This window comes from Haliaeetus leucocephalus, unplaced genomic scaffold (assembly GCF_000737465.1).
Source record: "Haliaeetus leucocephalus isolate CR32 unplaced genomic scaffold, Haliaeetus_leucocephalus-4.0 Scaffold83, whole genome shotgun sequence".
Taxonomy (NCBI): domain Eukaryota; kingdom Metazoa; phylum Chordata; class Aves; order Accipitriformes; family Accipitridae; genus Haliaeetus; species Haliaeetus leucocephalus.
This window is the reverse complement of record NW_010972519.1, coordinates 2954352-2956725: the sequence shown is the minus strand read 5'-3', so window position 1 is coordinate 2956725 and position 2374 is coordinate 2954352. Positions and strand designations below refer to the sequence as shown.

The 2374-nt window shown below is 59.0% G+C and overlaps 1 protein-coding gene across 1 annotated transcript in view; it reads right to left on the bottom strand.

The window, feature by feature from the left end:
* Positions 1 to 2121, bottom strand: part of TBX20 (T-box 20) — a 34913-nt gene extending 32792 nt beyond the window's left edge. Inside the window, exon 1 of the mRNA XM_010582724.1 lies at positions 1995 to 2121. Within this exon, the coding sequence (XP_010581026.1) occupies positions 1995 to 2121 (127 nt within the window). The remainder of the gene's footprint in view (positions 1 to 1994) is intronic.
* Positions 2122 to 2374: the final 253 nt, after the last annotated feature.

The window sequence follows — 2374 nt, the reverse complement described above, 5'->3', positions numbered from 1 at the left end:
TCTGCCCCCCCCCCCCCCCCCCCCCCCCCCCCGACCCAGCACACCCGCAGATCCGCGCTCTTTCTTAGGCGTCAGCTCATCATTTGAGGGCGAGGGTGGTGATTCTGGCAGATGAGCCCGGAGCGGCCCCTCTCCCCGGGGAGAGATGCTTGGAGGGGGGCTGGCGAGGAGCAGCGCGGCCCTGGCCACATCGTCGCCCGGCTATTCCTCCGCTCCGCAGGGCGCGGAGGGGCAAGGCGGACCCTACGCGCTGCCCCCCACCCCCCCGTTAACCGAGGGTCTTCCATGGAAAGGTCACTATTTCTCATTGAAACGGGAGCGCTCGGCTCCGGGGCGGGGGGAGCTGAGGAGGGCCGGGCTCACGCTGGGGGACAACGGGCGGCTGCTCCTAAATCTTGCCGCTGGCAGAGAGCGTAACGCAGAAGGAGCCCGAGCGCGGCCGCGCAGGCTCCGTGCTTCCTCCGCGGGGACGGGAGTTCCTAATAAGTAATTCCACGGCGGGTGCGGGTTCATTCGCCCGCAAAGCCGGCTCTGCCCTCTCTCCCAGCTGGTTTGCTGAGGCCGAACACGCTCCGTTGGAGAACCAGGCTCCGGGGGAAGCTGCCGGCGGCCACCCAAACTTGCGCGGGTGCAGTAGCTACCGCCGGCGCTTCCCCATTACCCGCCAACCCCCGCTCCCCGCAAACCTCGGGAGGCTTTGGGGGCTTCAGCGGCTTCTCTGGGAATTTCAGCCGGAAGACGGGAGGGAGCAGGGCTGCGGGGAGGGCGGGGGGGGGGCTCTACCCCAGCCCCGCGCTACGATACCGGGATGCGGCGATGGATCCGCCGCCCGGCGCCAGCGAACGGGGGGTGGGCGAGCGCGCCCTGCCCCTGCGGAGAAAGATTGCGCCCGCATCTCTGGTTAATAAAAGCCGAGTTACAGGCAGTCGTTTCCCTTCGATTTCTAATTGAACGGCGTGGGGGGATGAGTTGGGGGAAAAAAAAAGTTAAATTAATCGAACGAGCGTTTTCAGAAAAAAAAAAAGAAAAGGAAAACTAGCTGCGTTTAACATAAGACCGTGTAAATGTGTCAAACCGGAATAGTGCAACATTCCCGGCCTACTTGATCGTCTAGACTGAAAAATAAAGTTTACAATGAATCCCTGGACTATGTGAAATCTATCGAGTCAGTTGATTTGATGGAGCAGACGCTGAGAGCGCTGCCTTTTCTAAATTCTTATACGCTTGAATATAATCTTGTTCATCGGCGCCCTGAAAACTGAATACATTATTATTATTTTAGTTCTCCGCGAGCTCTTGGGTACATGCAAGGACCACAAGCCGCAGAAATTGGGCGGGGGAAGAGGTTTTTTTAAAAAGTCTTCGCGAACCTGAATCGAGGCGACTGAATAGAAGCGAAATCGCTTACCCGAAAATCGCCAGGAATTACTACAAAAATCCCCCGGTCGGTGTCGAGTGAAAAACAGTCTATACGAGCCTACATCGAGTAGCTGTGGAGCCAAGGGATTTTTAGGTCTACGTACAAGTTTTACTACTCCTGGTAAGCCAGAATAAGATTCTCTTATTTGACTTCAAAAATGTAGGTGATTTGCAAGAAACACCGGAGAGGTTCATTTCACACCAGCGAAGAGAAACGTAACTAGCTTAGGGTGTGAGGTTATGCTACGAATGGCGAAGCTGGATAAATAAACGGCGTCATTTAAGCCGGAGGAATTTAGAAAATGGTTTAAGTCATAAACGGCCTCGCCTGAAAACGACGGTGGGTAACGAGGAGAGTTAACTGGTTTTCGCCGTGCGGTTTTGGTTTTTTTTTGGTTTGGGGTTTTTTGGTTTTGTTTTTTTGTTTTTTTGTTTTTGTTTTTTTTCCTTCTGCAGGGGAAACCTGTGGGCAAGGGGAGGAACCCGCCGCTGCCTGACCCGGCTGCCGGAGCTCGGAGGAGGGTGAGCCCTCCGCCATCCACCGACACCGGCGGTCGCCCCCATCCCCAACTCACCCAGCGGCTTGATGGTGCTCTCGGGGGACTCCTTGTCCTTGGAGCTGCCGCTCGACATCAGGGCGGCGATGGAGAAGGCGTTGGCCCGGGAGGAGAGCTGCGGCTTGGGGGGCGGCGTGTACTCCATGGCCACCCGGCGGAGAAGCGGCTCGGCTCGGCTCGGCTCGGCTCGGCTCGGCTCGGCGGTGGCGGTAGCGGTAGCGGAGCGGGGTTACCGGGCAGGAAGGGAGGCGCTCTGCACCCGGCGCCGCGCGCTCCCCCGCCTTAACGCGGGGCCGCGGAGATCCTATCGGCCGGCGGCCAATCGGCGGCGGGACACGTCAAGGGCCCCGGTCCGGCCGCGGAGGAGGGGGCGGAGGCGAGGAGGAGGAGGAGGAGGA